This window comes from Siphateles boraxobius, unplaced genomic scaffold, assembly GCF_051911475.1.
Source record: "Siphateles boraxobius isolate OS27281-9 unplaced genomic scaffold, OSU_SipBor_1 19, whole genome shotgun sequence".
NCBI lineage: Eukaryota > Metazoa > Chordata > Actinopteri > Cypriniformes > Leuciscidae > Siphateles > Siphateles boraxobius.
The window spans coordinates 27,202,641-27,229,926 of NW_027508799.1; the positions used below are offsets into that span (position 1 = coordinate 27,202,641).

Here is a 27,286-nt window from a genome sequence, read left to right on the forward strand (position 1 = left end):
CATTAAAGTAGTCCGCTGTATTTAGGGTCTTCTAAAGTCATATGATAGCTTTTTGTTAGGAACAGGCCGAAATTTAAGTCTTTATTTGCAGAAAACATCAGCTTTTTTCGTCCAGCTTCCGTATATTTAAACCTGGCGCGTCATGAGCTTCGCGAGAACAAATTAAATTTGATCATGTTTTCTCTCGCCCTGCCCTCTTCTCCTAATATGGCACCGAGACTGTTCTGTTGGAAACAGAAGCATCCCGAATCTTTCACTCATTCGCTATTTCCAGTGTAGAGGATGAATATTGTGCACTCAGAATACAGACAACACAAAATGGCAGAACACTAGTTTAGGGAGCTATTTCGGACACAACACTTATTTGGATGAGAGAAACTAAGCTTCGAAACAGCCATGTTTTATTTTTATTTATGCATGGTCTGTCTGAATACTCGATTCTGATTGGCTGGAGGGTCTGCAATAAAACCGTTAAAATCAGTTTTTATCATAGACATACAGAGAGAGATGAGATATTAATTTTTAAAAATGAGTGAATTAGTCATTTTCTGTTGGCATACATTGGTTATATTTAATAAATATAAATAAATAGTTTTGTGCAAAAATCTGACTAAATAACTAACAAATGTAGGCCTATGATTTAAAAATTAAAAGCAACTGGAATGTACCAAAATTGGCAACTCGAGTAATTATTGATTATTTAAAAAATGAGACCGTAAACTACATGATGTCAGTGGCGTGCACAGACCTCCTCAGGGGTAGGGGCTGAGGGACCAAAAAGGGCACAAAATAAAAATAATTATTACTTCTTGATTTTTTTTTCTATTCTTTCTTTCCTTGGCATTCTAATAAAATATGTTGATACAATTATTAGAATGCATAACACATCAAATGAAAATATGGAAATTATGATAATATTACTAAATATTATTTACTTTACCAAACAAAACAGTGAGAATCAAGTAGGTAATGATGGAAAATTAATTTTTAGTTTTCTTCATGTTGTAAATTTAATGTATGTATTATATGTATGAAAGACAGTGTTAGCTATCATGAATCAGTAACACTTTACAAAATGGTTTCATTAGTTAAAATTAGCTAAATGAACTGCACTTCTACAGCATTTATGAATCTTAGTTAATATTAATTTCAGCATTTACTATAACATTAAATTCAAAAGTTCTATTTGTTATCATTAGTTAATGCACTGACTTTTACATAACATGAATAAAAAATTGACAGTTGTAGTATTAATTACGATATAGCCCACAGTAACAAATGTGTTGCTCATGGTTATTTCATGTTAGTTCATACATGAGTAATGAACAAATTAATCTTATTGTAAAGCGTTACTATGAAATCAAAGATATAAGTTCCTTACAATTTAGAGCTGGAAATGGACTTAAGATTTAATTTAACTAACTGTTAGATGTATTTACACCTTGCACTTTTATTCCTTGGATAAAAACGAATGACATTGTTTGTCACTCAGAATGCGTCTGAAATCGAGTTATACTTTTATTGTAGTTAAGAATAACTCGCATTCTGCAGCAACTTTTAGAGTAGCATGGTGATGGTAGGATAAATGTAATTTTCCGTAAACGTTACCTGCTGCTCGTTTGAAGACTCGCGCGAACTGCTGCGTACCAGAACCGTTAAACGCGTATGAGGCGCTGCAAAGGAAACTCCGCCTACCACTTCTCCGCCAAATTTTTTAATATAATATTTGTTTGTATTATTATACAAACAAATATTGTATATTTGTATATACAATATTTGTATATACAAATATATTTTATACCCCCCAATCCCCAAAAACACATCACAGAAATATACAAATAATCCACCCACGATCACCCTGAAATTATAGAGGAAATATTTATTTAGACAACCAAATGCATGCCAGAAACACCAATTTTACATAACTGACAGCTCCCTTCTCCTCCCTTGGTTCACCAGCCAGCTCCAAATCAACTCCATCTGGGACAGGGAGTGGACAGGAGAGCCATCTGGTGGATATACCTCTGTATCGCATTGAAATGACAATTGCAGAAAAGTTGGGGGGAACCTGTATGAGTGAAAAGACTAAGGACCTATAATACATAAAAAGGGACAGAGTATGTTTAGATGATGTAATCTTTGCAAACGGCAAAAATATTATTCACATCTTGTACATCTTGCATGGCACAGAAATGTCCTCTCGCACGACACACACCGACAATAAAAATAAAGATGCACAAAGGCAGAATTCACATGCAGTGTGTTCTCCACGGCATCTAATCTGACCGAACCCACACACAATTTTTTAGGGAGATTCACAGCTAATCATTGGACATTATTTAGGATTTCTTGTTGGTTTTAAATGAATGAATGAAGTTAATAAAAGAAAGACCTAAAGATAACCTTAAGAGACAGAAAAAAAGAAAAAAACGTAAAACAGAGATAAAATGATACAGAAGAGATCTGAAAAAGCCCCATCTGCTAACACGTAACAAGAATCTTAGCCTAAAAACAAATAATTGGTCCGTCTATGGGTACTGCGGCTCGTCAGCCACGTTTACAACTGAATAGAAAAAAATATCAAAAATAAATGCAACCCTTTGAACAATAAACAATAACCAGCAATAAATAATCAAGTGGTGTTCCGCTGTATATATGTACATATACTAGAGTCACTCAGAATTCAGCCTAACATAGACTGAATTGGCAAATGAATGACGTTAACGTACGAAATAGGAGTAATAATAATTTAGAAATACACTAGACTAAAAAGATGTTCTTTCATTTTTACGCAACCGACATTTAGAACGATCAACTGTACGGCTTTAATCCGCAGATAGTTTGACTATGCAACTGGTTTGGAAGAGCTTATTCATTCAACTCATGCACGTTGTTTTTGAAACCTAAATTTTGGCAGAAATGGTCACCACAGTTAGACCTCTTTTTTTTCAGTCAGGCCCACTTGATTATCTGAAACAATCAACACGAACATCAAAACGCTTCTGAGGATCAGAGGTTAGACAAGCTGTTACTAAGACATGCCTCATTTTCACCTTTGACCAATTGTGTCCATAATTACTTAGTGTTGTTCTATGTACAGTACAATGCTTGCTCATATATTACAGTCTTTACAAATCAGAAAAACTGGCTTCCAGTTTTCCAGGTGCCAAATTCGCTCCACCACGTCTTTTCCACAATCACAGACCGTATTTTGTCACATCGACAAATAAGTTTCCTTTGATACCAAATGCAACTTCTTTTCCCGTTGGCACTATCCCTTTTAATCACAAAGGTTTTTTGGCAAACGACTGTCTTAGAAATGAGTGCTTTGATGAAAACCATCACGTGTATGACGTCAGATCTGTAACACTAGTAGTGTAAAAGGTCTTTGCTGTCACATCACAACAACAAAGAGAATGTGCTTTCCCTGGTGAACGGGTGACATGAGCAGGATTCCAGTTGAGTTCACCGTTTTTGAGTTTTGTGCTATCGATTATGGCCGCACTGCACGCATGTCTGTTGTATGAGAGACTGATGCAGATGTTTACAAGTGTATGCCGTCGACTGAGGTTGCGTGTGTGTCTCACACGCTGCGTGGTGGTCTCTGCTGTTCGTGGGTCCTGCGGTTGCGCCCCCTCTTGTTCTCCTGGAGCTGTTTCCACTTGGCTGTGTTAGGAGGTCCTCTCTGAGGGGTCTGGGTACCTCTTTTCCCCTGGTTCGGCTGTGCTCTTGGGCTCTCGGGAGCACTCTGGACCTTCTGCGCGCTCTGAGTGTCCGGTTTGGTGCTTTGGATCTCTGTGCTCATGGTACTTCCCGGGACTTGACTTCTCTGCAAGCCGGTGGACCTGGGAAGAATCTGAACACTCGGGTTGTTCGGCACTTTTGGTGTGTTTTGGGCTCTCTGCGTTGGGTTTTGTGAGTTTTGAGCCGTCATTTGAGAGGTTTTCTCTGTTTTTATACCCACACCTGCACCGGTATTGACTTTGGGGGCTTTTTTCCCCTTTGGCTTCTTCTCTCGCTTCCAAACCCGCTCGCAGAACTCGTCCACACTGTTGAGATCTGGGTGCTCCAGCAGGCTCATGAAATCCCGGTACCAGAGTTTGTGTTTTGGGGAGGGATCCTTATCATTGGCTCCCGCCCGGAGAAGCAGCTCACCCACACGCTGAGATGGGATGACCTGGAGATTGATACGCAGCAAGGGCTGAATGAAGCCGTGCTCTACGGCGTGGCAGAGGTACACTCCTGAATCAGGCTGGGTTAGACTTCGGATCAGTAGACCTTGGCCCGTAAGACTCACCCTTTCATCAATCACAATCTGACATAGAGAAAAAGAGATTGAGTTAGAACTGCTCGTTTTTTAAAAATGGTCCCAGACCAGGACTTAAATGCTAAGGGTCACATCTGGGGTGCAAGGATAAACTACAGCACAGTTTGGGGATTTTCTTACACAGCAGGAAGGCTGAAATTTGACCGTTATTATATTAACATGATGACCGTCTGGGCTGAGGTGTTACTTTAGCGCTATTTTTTGCCTGATCATATCAGAAAGAGAAACACAGCTGGTGTATGTGTGGCAGTGGGTGGGTAGGAGGGTCATTATGTCATATCCTTTTCATTAAATTCCCTTAAAGTACTAGTCACAACATTCTCCTTAACCTTTTTAAAACAGAAACATTTTACTTAATGATAATTAAAAATGTTGTGGTCAGTAGGATTAATACTTTTATTCAGCATCAGCAAGGACACATTAAATTGATCAAAAGTGACAGTAAAGAATGAATATTTCTATTTCAAATAAATGCTGTTCTTTTGAACTTTCTATTCATTAAAGAATCCTAAAAAATATATATTATGGTTACACAAATATATTAGGCAGCCCAACTGTTTTCAACATTGATAATAAAAGAAAAAGGTTTTTGAGCAGCAAATCATCATCGACTGAAGAAATGGATGCTGAAAATTCTGCTTTTCCACCACAGGAATTAATTACATTTTAAAATATATTAAAATAAAAAAAGTTACTTTTGATCAAATAAATGCAGCTTCGGTGACATCATAACACAACAATGACTCAACCAATGGCGTGAGTTGGGGGGGCGGAGCTTTATATTTGGGCCGACAATGGCAGACCAAATGTTATGCCACAGAAGTTATCTTTAAAATGCATTTTTATATTATGAAAATTAAAAAAAATATTTCGGTATTCATAAATAATAGCTGGTGCATTAGATAGACTAGACAGAATATAGCAATAACGTTTAAATTAATCCAAAAAGCAGTGTTGTTCTGTTAAAATAGAATGCCAATATCAGGGAGTGTAATGTAATATGTGAAGAATCTGGAAACTGACCACTGCAAGATAACCTGAGAAAAACGGTTCAAATATATTTATATACTAGACAGTGACATATCCGAAATGCAATATTAGTTTACAATGAAAACACATAATTTAAGTGAATGCCTTGCTGACTTATTTGTAATTTGTTATTAAGTGTATATGCATGTACCTCATGTTTCCGCTCGTCGTTGGGTCTCTGTAGCTGCCAGTAGATTAAAGCTCGCTGAGACTTTGGGCTGCATTCCAGAAACATACTGCTGTTCTCTACGCCATACACACTTCTCTCCTCCACACTGCTGTAACCTTCCAGATCATCTAACACACACACAGACACATGAGGAGGTAATGTTCAGTAATGCCCAGAGTACTGAAATAGAAGAATGTATCAGTGCATCTGCTCAAATGAAAGATTATAGTGCATAAATTCTTCTCAAGCAAACTTCATTGTTCAGATTTCTAATGTGTTGTTGATCACCTGTATTAAAGTGTACCATTCATTTCATTGAATTATTGGAAGTTGCTTTTTAGGTACAATTGTAGTAGGTCACAATTGCACAATATTCAGTACATTAGATTATATAAATTGTGTAACATTAAATGCACCAATCTTAGGCCAATCCTTGAAGGTTGTTAATGTTTTTTTTTTTTTAATGAGGTGAATTTGCATGTCCTCATGTTGGTTTAGGCAAATGATTGATTATGCATGATCAGAAATATATATATAGCCAGAGATGCCACTGCTATGTAGTAGATGCACCATATGTGTTTATTCTTACCATTATGTTGCAGATCAGAGCACTGGGAAAGAGGATCCCCATTTCTGATGTCCTGACGTCTTGTTCTCCTGTTTAACAAAAATGATTGAATAAGACACATGTAGATCCTCCCAGCTAACAAAAATATGTTCTAAGAACGTTTTTCTAACATACCCATTAATTTCCAAATCAAAATGTTGTTTCTGAACGTTCTCTGAACGTTACGCAAACATTAAGAAAACGTTCCATTTAACGTTCTATAAACATAATGGGAATGTTATTTTTGAATGTTCTCTTAACTTTGAACAAACATTTTGTTAATATTACAGATTCGAGAATGTTCCCTGTTGGCTGGGTTTGTACCCTAAAACACAAAAATGAAACTTAGTGTTTATCATTTGCAGCACTACTACACCCAGGCCACTAGAGTGCACTGTTGTTTCAAACACCTACATTGTACCATATTGCACTCTAGACGTAAACAAGATTTGTGATTTTTTTTAGATGGTAAAATGCTTTATACTATTTTAGGTTAATGCACAGAGACAATAATTCAACTATAACAATGTTCTTCCAACATTGGCCAACATGGCAACACTGATTTATCCAATGCAATCTGTTTGTCATCACAAAGGCAGTGTTTGGGAAAACTTGCAAATCCATGTGGTTCCACGACAGAAATTGATGTGCATGAAGGAAGGACATGTGCTTGATGTGGTAGTGCCCTGGTTTGATTCATGGAGAGATATTTCATAATGTTCAAATATATTTTCTTCAAATATATTGTAACAACAGCTCTGCACATAATTCTCATCTAAAAGAGTCTTTCATTCTCCATTATAGCATTTACAACCACTTTAAGAGGGAAGCTTCACCTGTTAAATGCTAACATGGGCTAGGGACCGAGCCAAGGCCTGCACTCTTATCCATTCACAACTGTACTAAAAGGCTGAGAAGATTTACTGTGTCGAACTGAAAACATTCAGAATCTGGTGTGAAGGCTGACTGTAGCTGAGGTTTAGCTGCAGTAGATCTTGGAGAATGATCTTGGAGTGAAATATGAAAACCTGCTGAGATTCTGTGCAAAACGTGTTTGAAACAGCCATGCCATTTCCCCATGATCTTCTTAATTTTCTTTTCCTGTTCTGTTCTTGTATTTCAGTGTATAGCTCTCTGTGTCTCCTCGTTTCTGTAAAATTTTTTGCTAAGGCGTGCACACGCATGCACACACACGCACGCACGCACGCACGCACGCACGCACACACACACACACACACACACACACACACACACTCCTTAATTCTGGCTGTCTCGGCACGTGCGGGAGGAGCGGTAAGGACGTCTGTTTTGCATTTTAGGCACAGTGAAAATATTTGGAGTGGCGTAGACCATCCTGGTGCCACGAGGGTGTGTCGAGACCAAAGTCTTTTTCTTACTCTGCGAAGGTGTAGCTGGCACTGATACTGTGTGTGTTTTACTATAAATATATTAACAGTGGTACATGGTGTATTGTAAGCATGTGTTTAAAGCGTGTTTAAAAGCAGCGTGAATACTTGGATCCAGGTGTTTGTGCTTGTCTATGCGTGTGCGTTGTGTGTTGAGATGCAGAATTTGCAGTGCCCTTAACACCTGAACAGTGAATATGGTGCCATAATTTGTGCTAAAATGTCATTGACTTAAAGGGATAGTTCCCCGGAAAATGATGTTTTGTCATTTACTCACCTAAATTTTTTGAAAAATGTCTCAAAAAAATCAAATGGGATTGTTTTGAACCCCATTGACTTTCATTGTATGGACAAAAAAAGTTATTCAAAATATATCTTATTTTGCATTCCACAGAAGAAAGAAAGTCATACTGGGTTGGAATGACACAAGGGTAAGTAAATATAGACAAATATTTTATTTTTGGATGAACTGTCCCTTTAAGAACATGTCATTTGATCCAGATTCTAAAATAAAAGCACTAAAATATTGAAAAAAAAGATCAATATGTGCTTACCTCTTAGCAGTGGGAAAATATCGAGAGCATTCGGTCCCATCCCAGGCACAATATGGATCTCTTGCCAGGCAACACTCGGCACAGGCCTTCCCGTAGACCTCACAGCGGTGCAGGGGCATCTGGGAAATCCCTAAATCTGACCCGAGGTACAGCTGTTGCTGTTGACAGATGAACATATAAGTCTATTAGGACACGGTTTACTCTCTGTCAATGGCTGTTGAAGAGTAATTTCAAGCAGACGTACTTGTTTAGTGGAGAGCTCCATGGCAGTAATAGGTGTTGGCTCCTAAAAGAGAAAACAAAGCATTTTAAGATCCGAGGATATTTGTTTGATGACATGCTGTGGCTGTACAGACAGATTTATGGGAGAGCAATTAAATGTAAGGTGAAAATTATAGTTGGAGGATTTCGATTCCAATAACAAGCAGAAACGCACAGCTCTCTGGGTAATGAACAGTTGGAGCTCATACCCTAAACACCGTCATCTCTTCCAGCACCACTTCCTCCAGATCATGCCAGCTTTCCCTGGGAATGGTCACCACCTTCAACACGGTTCCTAAATCTGATTTGGGATTAGAGTATTTTTAATATTCATCATGTTTTATATAATATCTCTTAGTAATTATAACTTTTTCTCTTCTCAGAAAAAAATTATATCATATGGGTCTGAAACAACATGAGTGTGAATAAATTCAAACATTCAAGGGGAGATCAAAATGACTTCAATTTTTGTAAAATCAGACAATGCAACCACTACATTAAACTACTAACTAAACTGCACTAAACTAAAACAATTTAAAATCAAGATATTTCTTATTTTAGTCTTAGAAAACCTGGATTATATGATGGAATGTGTCAGATATGCGCTCTGTGTGAATGGCCCCCAAGAGTTGAGTGATTTCTTGGATTAAGGCTTTGATTTGTTTATTTAGAAGTTATATTTCTGTATTGACAACGTGTTGGTTAGTTTTACTAGCCTGTGCCGATGAACATGACTTCGTACTGGCCGTCCTCAGCTTCCACACGGTCCACTACCAGCTGAGTGAACTGGTACTCCACGTTCGTGCGCACAACTATGGGCTTCCCACCCATCGGTTGCACAGGGTTATACATGGCTGGGTGCAGGCGTGCAAATGTTATTACATCATCGGGAAGGTCTTTGGTGGAGTCAAAACCTCCGAACGTTTTGCTGGGACACTACAGTGGGTAAGAGACGGGAGATGAAGGGTTAAACTTTCTCACTGATGCAGAGGTTCAGGTCTCAGTATGGAATTCTGAATAATGTAGTGTGGTTTTAGTTATTTTTGAAGTGTTATTAAAAAACGTGTTTATTGTATTAAAAGTATTTTTGCAAGAATTAATTATCAAACACATTCTGGTAAATGTGCTTCCAAATAGCCTAATAAAGTACAGTATATTATTAGTTGGAAGAATAGTTTAGTGTGATTATTATTTTTTTGTATTATTATTTAACAAAAATGCACAGATATAAAGCTGTAATTTGTCAGAAAACATAAAAAAAAAGTGTTAATGCCAAATATATTGGCCAGTACTCACTGTGCCAGGACGGGGGTATGGCACTCTGCCCTGGAAGGGCACCCACTGGTAGTTTGGCCCGTCCCTGTGGGCATATGGACCAAGAAATACCCTTCGGATGTCTGCCATACTATACATGCATATAGCTGATCCACGGAAGATATTACTGGGGAAACAAGAGGGGGGAAAATTGAGGTTACACAAAATCTTACATTTCCAGAAGCGTGTATATGAGAAGTGATTTATCCATTTTAATTCAACAAGAAAAATGTTGGGAAGGACAAATGTTTGCATGGATTTTATGGATCAGGAATTGATTAAAATTAAAAATGGAGCTTTATGACAGGTGGTCTCTATCTGACAGGTGGTTATAAATTATGAGGGGGCTTGGCAATGTCATCTGAAAAATCAAGTTTTTTTTTATATTTTGATGAAAGATCATAAAGACAAATGTAAAATATGTCAGGCAGAAACCTTGTACAGTATGTCTATATTTTGTCTTTTTTCATAAATCATTACTATTGGTCAAACTTTATGTCTGTCTATGGATTTTGCAAATATTTAACAAATGAAAATTTTCTTTACTCAAGAAGAAACACAATATATGTAAAAGCTAATGTTTTATGTATGTGAGAAGTGGAGAAGAGTGTCTTAGTCTAGATTTGTTGTCAAGTCATAGCAAATATGGTCTTAAATATGCGTAGCACTTATAACATGAGATTTTGGCCAAATGACAGAAACAATTGATACCCAGATAGCTACAGTATAATAAACTCTATAACCTGTAAGTTGATGAAAACATAATGCGATTCACTTGCTGCATCAGATGCGGCCGTTCTAATGATGGACAAAACATGTATCAAAAAAACCTTGTAACTCCATTTAAGCTTGATTTTGGTAAAACATTAATGATAATGACACATGCAAGTGTCTGACCACAGATGAAGCCACAATATCAACTTTGACAACACAGGGTTTAAATATGTAAAAAATAGTGTTTTTTCCATTTTCCGAAAAGAAGCAATTTTGGACATACAAGGTTTCAGCCCGACAGCGACGATAAGCAAAAATAAATCGAGCACAATCAGACCAAAAAGGGTTGATTCTGATTTCATGCTTACTTTGATGTGTTTTAGCTGATGTACAAAATTAGCATTTGTATTGCAGTGTATATGTGTGTATCCAAGCCGTTATTCCCCGTATACAGCCATGAAACCAAACACACTGTGGTGGATCAGCCCTTAGCATTTGTAAAATGTTAATTAGTGAGAAAATCAATTAACCACAGGGCACATGAATAAACGAATTCCCTATCACTCAGTCAGGGTCCCAGACATAAAAACGCACATACACATACATGTGCTTTCACACTCTTAATACACATACACACCCAGACAGAGCGAGAGTGTACAATACTGATCCATCACCGCAGAGTTCAGGCCTCATTAAGTGGCAATATTAAAAGCAAGTTCCTAGTATCCACTTCTATTCATCTCAGAAACAGGGCACTTAGAAAACCAATTAAAGCAGTCTAATTCTTTAAAGCCCGTAATTGAATTTTTGAGTGTTGTGTTCCCTGCATACATTAGGAAATCAGTGAGTTGGGAACACATGAGCACGGTGTGCATGGTTTGGACTATCGCTTTTGCCTCTCTCGCTTTTTGACAGTGATTAATCATGATATGTTTGTCTTCTTCCTCATCTCATGTTTACATGCACGCACACCTCCGTACACACACACAGTGTGCTCATCCATCATCTTAAAAGTCTTCCCCTCTTTTGAAAATCGTTTATCTGCTTTTGTTACTGCCTTCACCCCTCCCCAGCCCTCCGCTCCTCACCAGCAAGCCCAGAGAAGAGGGTGTCTGGCTGGGGAGTGAGATTCAGATTACCACCTTAATCATATTTCCACTGAGCTTAAGTTGAATGGGGAAACAGGTAAGTGGGGGCAAAGACCAGGATAAGAAGGAAATTCCCATCCAGAGTGCAGCGATGTGAAGCGCCAGTCTGAGTTTAACCAGATTACTGAACTGCAAAGCTTCTAAAGCGCCAAACATATCATGCATCATAAAAATCAGTCATCTCATAAAAGAGAAGAGAAAATAAGAAGGAAAGAAGGAAGGGAGAAAGAAAAAGTATGAAGGAAAGAAGGAAGGAAAGGAAGAAAAGGGAAGTAAGAAAAAAGCAAAGGTAGGAAAAGAAAGGAAAAATAAAAATAAAGGTAGGAAGGAAGGAAGGAAAAACTGAAGGAAGGAAAAAAAGGGGAAGGGAAAAGCAAAGAAATGAAGGAAGGAAGGAATGAGGGAGGGAAGGATGGAAGGAAGGACAATGGAATTAAAAAAGGAAAGGAAGAAAGGAAAAAAGCTAGGAAAATAAAGAAGGAAATAAGAAGAAAAGGAAAGAAAATAAGTAGGAAAGGAAAGAAAGAAGAAAGGAAAGGAAAGGATCCTATGTAACTTCTTATGAAATATCTGTTAAGGTTAATTGAATGTATGTCTGTATTACCTGGATGTAGTAAACACAGCGTAGATCACTGGATTCTTTGGGTCTTTAGCGCTCATCAGAAACACATCCTCTGGAAGTTAAATTAAAAAAAAATTAAAGTTAATAAATGTACCTTAAACTTTACTGACAGCATCTGGAATTTAGCAATGGAAATGTATGTGCCAATTGTTTTAAGTTTGCCCCACTTCACTTCATTGTAAGTGTTTCATTACAACGTTATTACATTACTTCATTACAACGTTCATAGACATACTTACGCAGCTCATCAAAATGTGTGTCTATGCCATTGAGACCGGGCACTGAGCAGGTCAGCTTGGCTTTCAAGAAGGTCGTCCATTTGTTCACGAGACTCCTGTGTCCACCCATGTCATTCTAGAAAACATGCAAGCAGATTAGCCACATGTTCTTACATTTTTTTAAAAAACATTCGTATATGATAACACTGTGTGTACAAAGGCACTGGAAAAGTTTGCTTATCCATGTTCGTTTTATGTTTCTGTATGTGATGATACCTTACACAGTTGTCCTATCCTGGAGATAGTAGCTTTGCCTGTATGTTCACCATCCATGGCATTCTCTTTGAAGAACAGGAAGATCTTGTCATCTTCAGGATTATCGCTTTCTGGAATCAGGTGTATTCCTAGAAACCTGGGGTCTGGAATACACACACACAATGCATCAGAACTTCAGTTTCATAGTACTGAAAGAAGATATAGAAGGAATTGAGCTGTTTAAATCAGGGAAGTTCCAACACACAGAAATTATTGCATACTTAATTAGCTTTTCCAAAATGAGCCAAGACCTCAGTATCGCCAGTTACAGGGGGATCACTCTTACCCAGCTGTGACTGCTCACTCGCTCTCAGAAATGAAATGTAACACGTCCCCCACCCACGCAGGCGGCACACGCACACAGCGACATGCAGTGCTGCATTACATTGCAACAGACCCATCAGAATGTGAGGTTTAAACAGCGGAACAAACATTTACCGAAGACCGACTGCATTCATGCACAGTAAGTGTGTATGTGTCCGTAGAGACGCCAATGATACAGTTCCACCCATGTCATTCAATACTCTGACTGTTTCCCAAAGATATTCAACTTGTTCCAGCCTTCCAAACTTTCTCTAACCGAATGTTTGCTCTATAAAGACTGATCCTCTTTGAAGTTCAGGAAGAATAACCATCAACAGTCATTGGCCACACTGTCTGAGGATAGCAAGGGGCCCGTGTCTCTATTGATAAGGGCTTGATAGAATATCCATGTGACTAATCCTCTAAACGACACTGGCTCTTTTGTGCGAGACAGCTTTCAGTGCAGGCGAAATGGAAGTAACGTCCAATGTATCCGTGGTAACAGACAGCGAGGATTAAGGTGAGATGAGCGTTTTCAAAAGCACCTTTCCTCGAGAATATAGGGGGGTATTGATGGCGTGGACGTTGACCCTGTATGAGGGGTGAAACGAGAGCCACTCGCAGGAACAGCTGAGACAGGATTAACTTCATGGGAAAATCCTGACCAGCTCTCCTATCTTGATATTGACCTTTTGTGTCCATAAGTCTGCAAAAATGCAGGCGGGATGTTAGAGGAAACACTCAACACCCCGGCCGAGCTAATCTCTCCTGCAGACGTTCACAAAGAGTTTCTTTCTTTCTCTCACACATACACACTCACGTGCAGGAACATAAACTCATGCACACAAAAGAAAACCCATAAATGTACATTTATTTCACACATTTGCCCTTGGCAGACACATGCTTTGCAAAATAACATATACTGTGTGATGACTTCAGCAGCAAGCTATGGATAGAAATTGAGCACTAGGACAAAAATCAAAGTCTATAAAAATGCACAGACAGACACATATGCAAGCACATGTATATGCAGTGTCTTTACAAATTGACTTGAGTTTGAACAATATCTCAGTTACAAGAGAACGGCATGTCTAATACTGTATTTCATATCATGGTATGAATTCAAAGCAGAATTATCTGTTGTGGATTTCCAAGCAGCACAAAGCAATGTTACACTCCTGAATGAATCAATGTTGTTGTACAAAATGGTAACGTGACAATTTCAGTGACTCACTCATAAAGACAATCACTTGATTCATTACTGAATGCTTCAGCATTTTGAACAAATCAGTTGAATGAATATTTCACTGACTCACTCAAAGACAGTCACTTGATTTGTTCCTGAATGAATCAGTATTTCTGAACAAGTTAATACTTGCTCATTAAAACAGTCATATCGCAGTAACGTTTTATATCACAAAAATATTGTCCAGTCAGAATATTTACCATTCAGCCATCTGGAATCATGCTGCTCAGTTCTGATTGGATGATGTGACCCAAGTGTTCGGAAAATGGCAAAGTCTCGTCCCATGAAGTCTGCTGATGTTCCAGAATACAGTTCTCCATCTGACAAACAGATAAGAGTATAAAATCTCCAATCAGACCACAGATAACTGATTCTAACAATTTAAAGACAAAACAACAACATCTCTAACTAGCTCACCAATCAGGAGCGATGAGGACTGCATCTTTGGATCATAGGGACTTTTCCCACGTCCATTCTCAAAGTAGCTGGCATCCAGTCTGAAGATGTTGTCCTGTGGAAAGGGATAATGAATTAACCAACCACAGCAAGGCATGGATAGTAATTGGATGAGGTAATGGAGAGAGAATGTCAAAATGTGCCTTTAGGATCTTGTTCAGGAAACACAAGTCTCTCAATATATAAGTTTTTGAAGAAAACACAAAATCCTTCAACTCCTTTAGATTTGGATCTCTCTTAACTCACGCAAAAAGAACAGCACTCAACTTATCTTTTGTTACGTCGAGGCATTCAGTGCACTTAGGCCATGATTCATTAGTGTGGATCAAATGGTGAAATTCACTGATATTTTTCCACCACGTAAAGGCCATCTCATTTCCCACAGTTGAGGCACTTCTAAATAACACACTCGCTGCTTTGTGACACTCTAATTTTCTACTTCACTGGGCTGAAATTGTTAACCGGTTAAATCATCAATTTCCTTTTCATTCCTTTAAACAGTTTGGTGAATGAGCCTATGGACATGAGCACATGAGTATCTTTTAATGCCGTTACTTTGCTGAGATCCAATTAAAGAAAATTAAGTTTTCTAATTATTGATGTAGAGATGTGTGTGTGTGTGTGTGTGTGTGTGTGTGTGTGTGGGGTGGGGTGGGGTGTGGTGGTAGGGGGGGGGGGGGGGATTGGGGGGTGTTGCTTTGTACCTCTGCTCTTTTCCCCATCTCCAGGTAAGAACAGATAGGATGGAAGGCTCCAGTGCCACATATGTAAATATGCGTCTGGTTATACGACTGCAGCACACGCACAAAGTTTGTGCATTCTTTCTGAAAAAGGCATAACAAAAAACATATGTGTTAACCAACCAGATATTAAAAAAACATTCCTATTAAAATATTCACTGACACCAAATAAACATTTGTTTTGCTAAAGATACTGTATAAAATACAACATTTGAGTATAATATATATATACACTGTGTATATATATACACGACATAATATACCACGTTTCAAGTTTTCCTGTAAAATACTTTGCAAATATAATAATTTCTCACTTTCAGACTCTCTGGCTCTGTATAACTCCTCTAATGCATTTATAACTTATGATGAAAGATAATACCGCAAGTACATTTTGAGAATGTTTCTAAATTGACACGAGATCTGTAATAAATAGGTTAACGAGAGATTTAAATTCTATGTAAGCCTAATATTTAAGCTTTTCATGTCATTAAAATGCCTTTGAGTTCCTGCTGGTTGACTGATGATGATCCCACCTGTTTTATCCATCTCAATATCCTGTCAGCCAACTCTCATTAGTGCTGAAAGTGTTAGTGCGTGTCTGGTTTTGATGAAAGGGAAATGTATAGCACATGTCTTTGGGCCATCTTAGTGAGTTGGCAAGAACCGATGAGTGAATTGTTTAATGTGAATGAATGCTCTTTCATTCCCTTTCAATTGCAAAATATGCGAGGGCTAGGTTCAACAATAATAAACCGACACATTATAAACATAGTGCACGCACAAACACACACCTATGTGCCTACACACACACCTTTCCACAGCTATTGAGAAAATAAAGCAGGTCCATCTGTGTAAACACTGACGGTCTCGGCCGATGTGTGCCGTCTGAACGCGAGTTGTCATTTAAGAGCACAGGAAAGGGTGTTGCCATCTCTGTGTGTGTGTGTTTTCACCACAAAAAGACACATACACACTCTTATTCACTGTACGCATGTGTGTGATGAAAGCAAAACAAAAGAATAGATAAATGCAGGCCTGTTTTCCTCGATTACATCCAGTTCAGTTCAGTTTGTACAGGCTATTCAAAGCACATTATAAAGGCTTATATAGCACTCTGCATCAGCAGATTTTGTGGCAACACATTCTGTTCTCTTATAAAACCAAAGACCTACCTCACCTGCAACTTCCATATGGCAGCCAATCAGATCACTCCCTCGCACATATGTGTGACCCATCTCTGTCAACCCACACAAAGGAACTTTAGTGTTTCAGTGTAATGGCTTTTCTAAGCTAAAGGAAATGTGTATATTCCTAACATAATCATTCCATGTGCGCTATAAAATTAATCTCTTCCTGCACAGGGCGGAATGTTTCAAATGTCCCATGGCCGTTATTGTTTTCGAGGCCCTTGCCTGCTCCGATAGAGCCAAGTACAGCATTCACGTGAGATAGAGGTGGCTGATCTGGCACTCTTTGCAGTTTACTATGTATACAAACCTCAAGTTGTAATAACTGGGTGGTGTACTGTAATTACAGTGTAACTACTGTGTAATTAGACACATATAACCCTGCTGTTTTATCTTCAAGGTCCATAAAGAAGCGGCCAAAGCTGTGACGCAGAGAAGTGAGCGTTCCTTTATAAGAGTGAGAGATATATGATACCCATTCAGATAAGAGAAGAGTGTTGGAGATTATGATTTAGACACATCTGCAATTATGTGCAATACTAACAACACAGTAGTGACTAATTTCATTCACACATGAGTGAAGTCATGAAAAGATAATAACAGTAAAGAGCTTGTCAATGTCAAAACTATTGCACAGTATTTAAAAAGTACAGATTGATTCACCCATGTGAATCAGGCAAACATAATGAAATATTGCCAGGGTACATAATTTATCAGTATTGTTGATAGTACAATAAAATATTCAGAACTTTATTATAACATCGGTGCAAGCTATTTTATTGTCTTTAAAACAGAACAGATGGCTCCATGGTGAGATGATTATAGTGATTTGTGTTCCCTTTGGCGCTGACCTTTTATAATGAAATCAGAATAAATATATTTAATGTATTTATTTAAAAGTAAGAACTAAGACTACAAAATGCATAAGTTCCAAACAATACAGTTTGGTAAATGGCAAAGCAAATTTCAAGATATCAAGATATAATTACACAACAAATGTAGACAATTAATATACTAAAGAAACTGACTTAACTTACTGTAGCTTATTATTGGGATTCTACAGCACAATGTTCATACTGTAAATCAGTACTGTTTTCTCTGAAGACATAGTATTCAGTCGTCATTATATATAATAATTAGTAGAGCAACTACTGGGAAATTACTATGAAAGTCCAGCATCTAGTAGCCAGGAATATACCGTAAATTCACACTAAACTTTGTTTGTACAGTATCATTGTCATCTGATGACATCAAACACAACACAACCCCACTAATTCTTTGCAAATGATGTATTTAAATGTATAGTATCGAGATTTGAATGAACAGTAATGAAATGTGCTGCTGAGATGTTTAACCCTCATCTCACATGAAACACAGTAAGAGTTTAGACCGAGCAGCGAGGCAGTTGTACCAGCTGCCGTTCTGGGCTTGTTTTTGCCTCGTCTTGCCAAGCCAAATGTGAGAATGAAGAGCTTTATGTTTGCAGAGAGGGAAATGCACTAGTAATACCCTAATCAAGCTTTCAACAACTCGGTATCCAGAACAAACATTTCACAGCATGCAAATGCAATTATTCTGAACCGGTGAATTTGTGTGCATGTAACGCCAAATAAACCCCTCACAGCCAGTGCCAAAAGCTGAGATACTTTCAGTATGCATGTGGTAAACATGTGATTCCTGCACCTCATTGCAATATCAGGTGACTTTATTTAAGGGTGTACGTCTTAGAAGTAGGTCTGGTGAGTTATCTGTAATAATCAGGCTCCCCTTCTGCCCCCCATCTCAGTGGGAACCCAGCCGTGAAATTACCATCAGATACAACACACACACGTACAGAGGGAACGAGAGCCGGGTTGATAAATAAACCATTTCTGTTGTATAGAAAGGCCAAGGGTTGCTGGAGCCAAACACAGAATATAAACTCTCAAGAGGAACAAAAGAACGTGTGCACAAGCAAAACTCCATTGCTAACAGCAAATGTGATCAATCAAGCCACAGCGCACATGCAACACCCGGCCTGCGTAATGCAGGTCATGAGGTGCAAATACACTAAAGATTCTTCAGTGAACACTTTTCTTATCACGAGCCATTTTTCAAGCTTATGTTGCTTTGGAGATTAATAAAAGGTTCTTGACAATGGTTGTCCAAATCAGTGTATTGGTTCTAGCTATAGGCCTAGTTAAAATCAACAAAATTGAAATCCCTTTTGAACAGATTTCAAGCTGTCAAAAAAGAGCAGATTTTGGTAAAAAAAAGATATGCATAATTCAGAATATTTTTCCATCAACAGAACTGAATGAATATTTATTTATATTATAGAATATTTATTTATACACTACCATTTAAAAGTATGGGGTCGATAAGTCTTTTAAATGTTTTTTTTAAAAAGGTTACTTTCACAGTTATAAAGAATATATATTAAAAAAAAAAATAGTAACATTACAAAATATTACTACAATCCAGTTTTCAGTGTTTTCACTGTTATAGAGTAGGTGGCGGTATAACATAATTCCTAAAAGAGTAGAGAATCTCCGGATTAAAACACCGGCAAAAAAGGAGCAGAAACAAGCAATTAAAACATTGCTTACGCATGTTGTATTCTTTGAAAAAAACAACAACATGATTTTCTCAGCTTTTTGTTCAAAATGTTGCTTTTTCTATGAAACTTATCTACATTCTAGTGTTGATAAAAAAGGAATGCATGAAGCTAGAATAAAAGTTTTTTGTTTTTAAATCAGAGGCTCTTTTCTTGTGAAATATTGCATGTTCAGATATTCATACAACAAAATATTCTGGTCGCAATGGAAGTTTTGTGAAAATTATCAAAAATGCTGCTGATGGCTTGCAACTTTTCTCTTTTTTTTTTAAAAACGCTAGCGGGTAAAGAGTTAAAAAAATAATGCATTCCTGTTATTTTCAGTAGCCATTACTCCATTGTTCAGTGTATCATCATCATTATAATGAAAATCATTATAATATGCTGATTTCATTGACACTCAAAAAACATTTCTAATTATTATCAAAGTTGAAAACATTTATGCTGCTACATATTTTCTTGGAAATGTACTTTTATTTAGGATTCTTTTATAAATTGAAATTTCAAAAGAACAGAATGTATTTTCGTAACATAAATCATCTTCCTGACCCCAAACTTTTAACTTAAATGGTAGTGTATTTTTAAATATATTTTTTTAAAGTGAGTGACATCCTAAATATTCCCACACATTCATTGGGGTTCGATGTAGTTTTGAGGTAAAAGGCAAGTTGTCGCCCCACACTTACCACAAGGTCTTTTCCAGCCCACTTGCATTCATCACGTTTGGAAGGTGTGGCAGGCCAGGCGATCTATATAGAGTGAAAGAGAGAAGGTGTGAGAATGTGTGTGGAGCGAACACAATGAACTGCAAATGACTGACTAAGGCGCTCGGCATGAAACCTGGCTGTAAAATAATCAACGACTGCTGCCTGCCGTCCTTCTGCCACCTCCATCTGTGACGACGATGAAGACAGAGGATAAAAACTACCATTCCCCTTATCCCGAGAGCACGAGAGACAATCGCACGTTCACACATACATAGGCCTGCACACAAAAAGTTTTTTATCTTGCCTTATCTTCCTCTGAGATCTGCTAATATATTCTGTCTGCGAAAGAAATTTGGTAAATTAAGATAATTTGCCAAGTTCTGATCTCTAAACGATGGCATTGTTGAAGTATGCATGTTTGTGTGAGTGTTCAATAAAAGCCAGCTTTAACCCTTACGAGGACTGAATATAAAGCAAATGGTCTGCAGCCTCCAGGACAAAGAAAGAATAAAAGCGTGAGAAAGAAAGAGGAAATCAAAGTAATGGAGTCCAGAGAGAGGAACAAAGAGCGATTGAGAGAGAGAGAAAGAGAAGCATTACGCTGCAGATATGATCTGGGAATGAAAAACAGAGGGAGGCAGGCTGAGATCAAATGGACAGATGGAAAGAAGGAGAAAGTCAACTCAGATCCGGGTTGTGCAGTTAATAGCAGCGAGATGGACGTCTCTGATGACCCTGGGTTTCAATGACACACTTCATAAAATCCCTCACCGATCTTTCTTGCTAAATGTAGACAGAAGGAAACAGCATGAATTATGATTCCCAACCTGAGCTTGACATTAACATTTTTTGCTCACTGGTGGTTTTCCAAAGTTACTAGCCACTCGGCATTTTCACTGAGTGAAACTCCACAATTTTGACATTGATACCATAAGGAAAACTGGGATATAGATATTTTTAATATTATCTCATAATTTGGCAGCAGGTATATTAGGCTGCTAAAGCATGGATCCATTGCGTTACACATGCAATTTCTTTCTCAACTGTTTATGTTCACTTAAAATAAAACTGACTGTGTTAATGTGAACAGGCATATGGAGCAAATGAGTTTAGTGAGTGAGAACTCACTACACAACATTTCACTTTATTATTTCGACTGCTTTTTTAAAAGACTAAAAGTGGCTAGTAGGAGTCAATAAATGCAGAAATACACCTACATTTGGCGGTTTGGCGAGTGTTAATGTCAAGCCCTGTTCCCAACCTATTTTACTGTTAAAAATTCTTCCAACTGAAGCAGGATATTCAACTAGAACAAATGTAGGGCAAAATTTGTTTGGATCATGAAAAATGGGCTTTCCATATCAAGCTGAATACAAGTTTGCTTTAAAAAACTGGCTGAATTTAAAAGACAGCTGAAATTTAGATGATTAATACTATTTAACATTATTCTAAGTGAAATCAGGAAAAGGAAAAAAGGAAATTGTTTTGATAAAGAATTTGATTGATTCATTTGATTATTAAGATAAACTGTTTTAGTTGAAATAACATGCACAGATGAACCGTTCACAATAAGTCCAGGAACATAACATTCATTCATATGGACTTTAACGTGACCTAGAGTTGTGTGTCACCTGTTTGACATCTCTGTTGATGTTGACCAGGTCAAAAGAGAAGACATGATCCTCCGCTCCGACCAGTAATCTCCCTCTTTCCTCATCCATCAAGAACGTGTCGTAACCTGAACTGTTTGCCAATCCAGTGAAAGTCACTAGATTACTAGATTCCAGCATTTCTGAAAGAGAGAACAAGATCAAGAAGAAAAACATAAGTCTAGAACGAAAAATAGGCTACATTCATATTTCCTTCAGTAAACAGCATGTGTCATTTTTGTCGAAAGTTCAACAAGTGGGTCACAAAATGTACACCTGCATCAAAAGTTATTTGTGGCACTTCCAGCATATTTGAGAAACAACACTAGTCATGTGTTTAGTTACACTTTCTTTAAAATCACCTCAATGGTTAGTGGAGCACATCTGTATCTTTTCAACCATAGCATGAAAATTGCTGAAGAAAACACAATCACAAGGATCTAATCTGAACCACGTAATCATTTATATGAGGTTAAGACATGGCTGGATAACCTTTTTGTGTGTGCACTGGGATTAAGGTGGTAACAGGACAGCTCTTAAACATATTGGTATATGCAATATATTTGATAGTTCTAGCATTTGGCATTTTATCTACATCTGTAGTCTATATTAAGGAGGGACAGAGGGCCTGCTTACATTTGTGTGTATAAAAACTGTGCAACATCATAGTACAAGAATCCGACTGACTAATGTAGTTTGGCGAGAACTACGTCTTTCAGCACCAGCACTAAAAGTCTCCTTAAAATAAAGGTGTGCCTGACTTATTTGCACAATTATTCTGAGTAAATCCGCAATACACTCACAAACGACCACACACAGTTTGTTAGAATGCACAAACAAATTAGAACCGCTTTATTTGGAATCTCTTAATAACTCAGGTCAGAGGAATAACTAATCAAGTAAAACTGCTTTTGTTTTGGCTGTTCTCTTGATAGACACAGCCAAATAAACTATCTGTTCAACAGCACTAGACCAGACACTGTGAAAATATAATGACCTGAGACACAAAATCTGCCAAATTTGTCACTCTCCCAGTGAGCAATGAAACAAGGTCGGGTAAAAGTAAGGGGAAGGCAGAAAAATCCAAGTGAAGAGGAGATGAAGTGAGAATGATAAGGAAGAGGTGAACGAGAGAAATGAGTTTGGAAAAGAGCTCGCAGGAGCCACTGGCCAGAACATCTGCTCATGGGAGAGGGTGAGGTCAACATCTCTGCAACGTTTCTGCAACAAGCACACGAATCATAATCAACAGTGACATGCAAAGACTGCAGCCCTTCTCCAGAGCCCAGATCAATCCGCTCCTATAGTAGCCATCTGCGTTTCTCCCCGCTAAGATTCTGGACATCTGTGTGGTTGTGGGAGAGGGAGAGAGCGAGCGAGGCAAAGCGTTAAGGAGAAACAGACCATCCATCTTTTGCCTGTGTCAATAACACTGCATATCAAATGTAGAACAGCATTCCCACAGGACCGAATGCAGAACGGGCACAGTTCAGTCTGTCCGTTCCTGCTGAATTCAGTCTCTGCTTCTAACACGAGAGTTTCATTAACCAATCACAAGTAATATCCAGATATACTGTGTATAGAGATGCCAGGCCTGTCTGACAAACTCCGGCTGAGACAGAATATTGAGTATGTTCTCTTTCATGTAAGGATAAACATACAGAGGGGTTTTATTTCACGCTGAAGGGGTTTAAAGAGATAGACCACACAAAAATGAAAATTCTGTCATCATTTACTCACCCTCATGTTATTCCAAATATGTATGAGTTTCTTTCTTCGATTGAACACAAGAGAAGATATGTTGAAGAATGTTTGTAACCAGACAGTTGACAGTAGCCATTGACTTCCATAGTATTTTATTTCCTACTAAAGTCAATGGCTACCGTCAATTGTATATAAATATCAAAATATCAAAAATATCTTCTTTTGTGTTCAACAGAAGAAAGAAACTCATACAGGTCTTGAGGGTGAGTAAATGATGACAAATTTTCCTTTTTGGGTGAACTATTCCATTAAGCAATATCAGACAAGCAAAAAAAGAGCTGCGCTGTACTAAATATCAGCATGGATTATTGTTTACGGACAAATTTCATATGGTGTAACATATATAACACCATTCAAAAGTTTGGGATCAGTAATTTTTGTTTGTTGAAAGATATTAAGTTTTTTGAGCAAGTGTATTAAACTGATCAAAAGTGAATTTTTTTTTATTGTTTTAAATAATGCCTATTTCAAGAATCAAGAAAACATGTATCACTATTTCCACAAAAATATTAAATAGTACAAAATGTTTTCAACATTGATAATAATAAGGAAGGTTTCTAAAGCAACAAATCAGCATATTATAATGATTTCAGAAGTATCATGTGACACTGAAGACTGGAATAATGATGCTGAAAATTCAGCGTTGCCATCACAGGAATAAATTACATTTTGAAATATATTAAAATAGAAAACAGCTAATTTTTTAATCTATATTTTCTTATCAAATAAATGCAGCCTTGGTAAGCATAAATTTACCAACCCCAAACTTCTGAAAGGTAGTGTACTTGCAAAATAAATAAATAAATAAATGGAGATGAAGACAGAGCGGAGTGAAACAAGAGATATGAAACTATTGCACAGCTATGTAAGAAATCAATTATCTGGGTCAACAATCTGTACTAAAGTTGGCAAAACTGTATACAAAAACATTTAAAAGACCAATCAGAATCAAGTATAAGATTTTTAATAATTAATACCAAGCATTCTTCATAGGTCAGTAAAATACCAAACACTGCCTATTCAGAAAACCATCTACACTGGTGCATTAAAGAAAGTCGTGATGTAAAAAAAAAAAAAAAAATTGTATGCATGGATGAATCATTCACAAGATCAATAACATGTTGAATTTAAACTGATCTTTAGAACCAATAATGTATCAGAAATAACTTTTATTTAACCTCCAAAGGTTCAGAAAGCTTTCTCCTGTCACAGCAATATGCAAAGACAACTTTAAATCATAATTTAAATCAGACTGTCATAATTCTAAATCAGTCTTTTTTTAACTAACGTCAAATGAGAGAGTGTTTGAGAAAGCAGTTTGAAAACGTATTCTTCAATTCCACCTTAAAACATTCTATATGAAATATTAACAGTCAAAAGTATAGTGCATATTCAGGAAATAAAAGAAAGCCACACTGATTTCCTCTTGCCAGACTTCAGGGGAGGCCTGAGAGAACGTAAGAGGACATCCTGGAAAGAGACCTCATCTCATCTTTCTTTTGCTCTCCCCTGGCTCATTATAGTAACTCATCTAGTCTTTGAATCTCTACATCTGCCAAATATTCGTATTCTTAGCCTCCTTTTCCCCTGCCACTCTCTCTATTACTCCCGTTAGGTAAAGTTCTCCAAAGCCTCACTCTCCTGCCATTCTGGCTCAAGATCTGACGGCCACGTCTGGCAGTTTCACTATTCCCCAGCTCAAAGTGAGCGACTGGTGCATGAACTCTGAAGACAAGGCATTTTCCCCCCTAAAATGCTGCCTTGGCAAGACCATGACAAAAGGTAGTCATCTGATGATCCGTACACACACACACACACACACACAGACACACACAGACACACACACACTCACACACACACACACACACACACACACACACACACACACACACACACACACACACACACACACACACACACACACACACACACACACACACACACACACACTTTATCTGGGGATACATCAACCTGGATAAGAGCTTAAAGTAAATGAAGTGTGAGTTTTAAAGGAGAAAGAAGCCTAACAAAAGTTTCTCCCTCTTTCTCAGTATCTCTCTGTCCTGCAGACTGAGAAGTGGGCTGTCAACACATTATATATCATAGCAAAGTCGTTCATACAATTTATTTATACACTGCAACGTTTGTTTGTTTCCAACAGATGTATGATGTAACAAATAAAACTCTAAAAAAGATGAAAACCGCAGAGCATTACAAAGCAAAACTAACAACTTTGAATGAAAAATTCTAAATGAAAAATCGTAGAAACTGTGCAGCTTGAAGCCGTGGCAAGTAATCAAACATGTTGAGCTGCGATGCAAGTTTAAGTTTGGCTATATCTGGGATTATATACAGTATTATTTTAAGTAAATGTGTGTGTGAGCAATATACTGTATATATATATGCATTTGTATGTGCATTTTTGTGTTTTTTATTTTACTCTTATCAGTGACATTTTTGAAAATAAGGTATTTCAATAACTGACTAACAACCTTATCATTGCAATTAAAGTGAAATTGCTGAAGCTAAACACAGTAGCCTGATAAAAATAGCTTGTTTAAAAGAAAAATGTTAGACAGACAAACGTTTTTTGCAATATATAACCTCGCTAATCAATTAGTTGCCCGAGACACATCCCTAAAATAACAGTTGCTTGAAGGACAAAAAATGTAAAATGTCCAACATAACACATGAAAACCAACCTGTGTTGGTGAGTGGAAAATATAAATTAATACACAAAGTCTAAAGGCTATAAACCAGTTTTGGACTTTGGTGAGGGTGTATCGTTATGCATATCTGCATCTGTGAGTGTTGGTGTGTGTACTGTATGTGTATTGGAGTTGGAGGGATGGGAAAGTGTGTGTGTGTGTGTGTGTGTGTGTGTGTGTGTGCATGCTGCTGCCACTGTGCTTCAGCTCTGCCTCTGGCTACCAGCCACCCCAGGAGAGCGAGGGAAGTGAGGAAAGAAGGAATAAAAAGTGAAAGAGAGCTGCAGATGGTTTTGGGCGCTACCTGTTTATTTAAGCCAGAACAATGGCGTGCTTCAAAACACAAGTCGTCCATCTTGACACGGTTTTGGCAAAAGTTCTCCTTCTCTATGTTCTCTCAATGGCTAAGTGTGTGGTTCGGTCTTGTCGTTTTTTTGCTTGAGAGAACCTAGATTTTAGAAACAGCGATTCGCTTAACACGCTGTTTCGAGTATTGCTTTAAGCTCTGGGATATGAACACGCTTGTAGTTTCGTTTCATTTTAACTTGCTCTCGCATGCAACCGGTCGCAGGTTTTGGTAAGTTTCCCCGGTAACCATGCAAGATCTTGGCCTATGAGAGCTCAGTCTGCTCGATTGACAGCTATAGTGAAGGGCTGCCGAGAGAGGCCCGACACCAGCGGGCCAACATTTGATTTCTGTGACACCAACCGGAAACATAATCACTGTGTCAAATCTCTTTATACACATTAGTTTTAATAAAAGACGCCTCTGTACGAACTGATGCTTTATGTCACGGCCAACTGCCTCACATTTCCATTAACAAAGCCAAACGGTGAGGAAAAGACGGATGTCTGCTTTTTTTGCAAGACACATGTGGCAATTATAAAGATGAATTTGTTTAGCTTAAAAGGAATAATTCACCCAAAAATGAAAATGGTGTTATTATTTACTCAACCTCATGTCCTTCCAAAACCATGTGAATTTTTAAAGAATTTCCTGGCGACTCTTTTCTTTGTGAATGAGGATGAATGAGACAAAAGCAGGCGATTCCTACATAAAATTGTGAAGGCATAAGATACCTTTGCATGAGGAACACTCTCTCCTAAGCGTGTTCATGAGAGTTTCCAGATTATCAGATTCACAAAATCAGTCTCACTGATTAATTCACTCCCTGATTTAATAATCCAGTCACAGTGTTTAACAGCCCACTGGAGGGGAAGATTTGCAAAACTTATATTTCGTTTT

At 37.8% G+C, this 27,286-nt stretch overlaps 1 protein-coding gene across 2 annotated transcripts in view; it reads right to left on the reverse strand.

Annotated features, from left to right (window-relative positions):
- Positions 1–1,864: 1,864 nt before the first annotated feature.
- Positions 1,865–27,286, reverse strand: part of sema3aa (sema domain, immunoglobulin domain (Ig), short basic domain, secreted, (semaphorin) 3Aa) — a 93,563-nt gene continuing 68,141 nt past the window's right edge. For both annotated transcript variants that reach the window (XM_077234681.1, XM_077234680.1), the window contains exons 2-17: positions 21,551–21,711; positions 19,899–19,961; positions 15,394–15,513; positions 14,651–14,744; positions 14,434–14,553; positions 12,646–12,788; positions 12,391–12,505; positions 12,134–12,203; positions 9,650–9,794; positions 9,070–9,289; positions 8,563–8,654; positions 8,337–8,378; positions 8,093–8,250; positions 6,115–6,182; positions 5,508–5,653; positions 1,865–4,315 (exon numbers count right to left, since the gene is read on the reverse strand). In XM_077234681.1, coding sequence (XP_077090796.1) covers positions 3,584–4,315; positions 5,508–5,653; positions 6,115–6,182; positions 8,093–8,250; positions 8,337–8,378; positions 8,563–8,654; positions 9,070–9,289; positions 9,650–9,794; positions 12,134–12,203; positions 12,391–12,505; positions 12,646–12,788; positions 14,434–14,553; positions 14,651–14,744; positions 15,394–15,513; positions 19,899–19,961; positions 21,551–21,709 — 2,487 coding nt within the window. In that variant the 5' untranslated portion in view covers positions 21,710–21,711 and the 3' untranslated portion in view covers positions 1,865–3,583. The remainder of the gene's footprint in view (positions 4,316–5,507; positions 5,654–6,114; positions 6,183–8,092; positions 8,251–8,336; positions 8,379–8,562; positions 8,655–9,069; positions 9,290–9,649; positions 9,795–12,133; positions 12,204–12,390; positions 12,506–12,645; positions 12,789–14,433; positions 14,554–14,650; positions 14,745–15,393; positions 15,514–19,898; positions 19,962–21,550; positions 21,712–27,286) is intronic.